The sequence below is a fragment of the Blastocystis hominis genome (assembly GCF_000151665.1).
Source record: "Blastocystis hominis, Singapore isolate B (sub-type 7) whole genome shotgun sequence assembly, scaffold_18".
Classification (NCBI taxonomy): Eukaryota; class Bigyra; order Opalinata; family Blastocystidae; genus Blastocystis; species Blastocystis hominis.
This window is the reverse complement of record NW_013171825.1, coordinates 81,765-83,118: the sequence shown is the minus strand read 5'-3', so window position 1 is coordinate 83,118 and position 1,354 is coordinate 81,765. Positions and strand designations below refer to the sequence as shown.

The 1,354-nt window shown below is 32.8% G+C and overlaps 1 protein-coding gene across 1 annotated transcript; it reads left to right on the top strand.

Annotated features, from left to right (window-relative positions):
* Positions 1 to 275: 275 nt before the first annotated feature.
* GSBLH_T00002238001 (uncharacterized protein) lies at positions 276 to 956 on the top strand (the record flags this gene model as incomplete). Its single annotated transcript, XM_013040777.1, has 1 exon — positions 276 to 956. The coding sequence occupies one exon, from the start codon at positions 276 to 278 to the stop codon at positions 954 to 956; it is 681 nt and encodes a 226-aa protein (XP_012896231.1).
* Between the last annotated feature and the right edge of the window lie 398 nt (positions 957 to 1,354).

Below are 1,354 nucleotides of genomic sequence, written 5' to 3'. Positions count from 1 at the left end.
ATATTCTGTTTAAACGTGTTGATGCTATCATTTGTATGTTCTATCCATCGGAATGTCAAAACTATTTAGCATTTAACAAAACAGTTATATTCATGCCTGCTCATCGATTTCTGATCAAACGATGTTCTTCAAGTGATTCGAAAAGCCTTATAAAATGGATGTTCAATAAACCTAAAGCTCCTATTATTGTAATGGCTGCAGGAAAGTATGATGCAGAATACATCAACTATTATTCTGGAAAGAATGTGGACTACATAATTGCGTCTACAGTACTCATGTATTCCCCGCCTAGATATTATTCACCAAAATACAATGAATATCTGTATGCTCCATTTAAAAGAAATCCATTTTATAATCGTTACAAAGCAGCAATATCGAAGGCTTGTAAATCGTCATATTTCAATTGTCCTGTTGTCCATATTCGAGAAAAAATAAAAGGAAGGTTCACATATTCTGATATCAATTCATTTAAGGCAGTGATTGTATTTCCATATGCTGTTTTATCCTATTATCTCGCAGATTTGATTACTACTGCAATTCCAATGTTTGTGCCTTCACCATCATTTATCGTTCAAAATAAGATTAGTTATGATATGAAAGCTAGAGATCCTTCCTATTGTGGAAAGAGATTTCAGGAACCTCCTCGACATCCTAATTCAAAACACTTGTATTCACCTGAGGATTCTTCAGAAGAGGCCACTGAATATTGGCTTCAATATGCTTCCTATTATACTCCATGCTCAATCATTTTCAACAATATCTCGCACCTAGTTGAGTTGATGAAAACAACAAATTATTCTCATGTGTATGAATGCAATTTGAAGTATCGCCAACATATTATCAATCACAACAAAATGCAATGGAATAAGTTGTTTCAAAAAATACAAGTAAATAGAGTAATGCCCACTACTTGGAGGCAATCGTTAAGCTGGTTTGGAGAAACAAGTTTTTACTAAAGTGGATATATAAATAATACAATATATAGTATTTTTGTTAAAGAATTATGTGTGAATATTTCATATGGATCGATTTTTATATTAATACACAGGTTTTCTTTATTTGATTGTTTGTTTTTCTACACTCATATCATTATATTGCTTTCATCTATATTTAATATAAATAATAGTATTCATCACAATGAGTCACAAAATAACAATTTATACAATGGAACCAGCGATTCTTGTAATACGGTGATATAAAATTACAGTAGTAGGGGAATGACGTGAAACGCGCGAAAATCCATTTTCTACCAAATAACCGCGGTGAACTTTTTTCGACCATTTTCGACCATTTTCGGTCATTTTCTGCCATTGTCTACCTGCTCACCTCGATGTCCATAACAAGAAACGCGCGG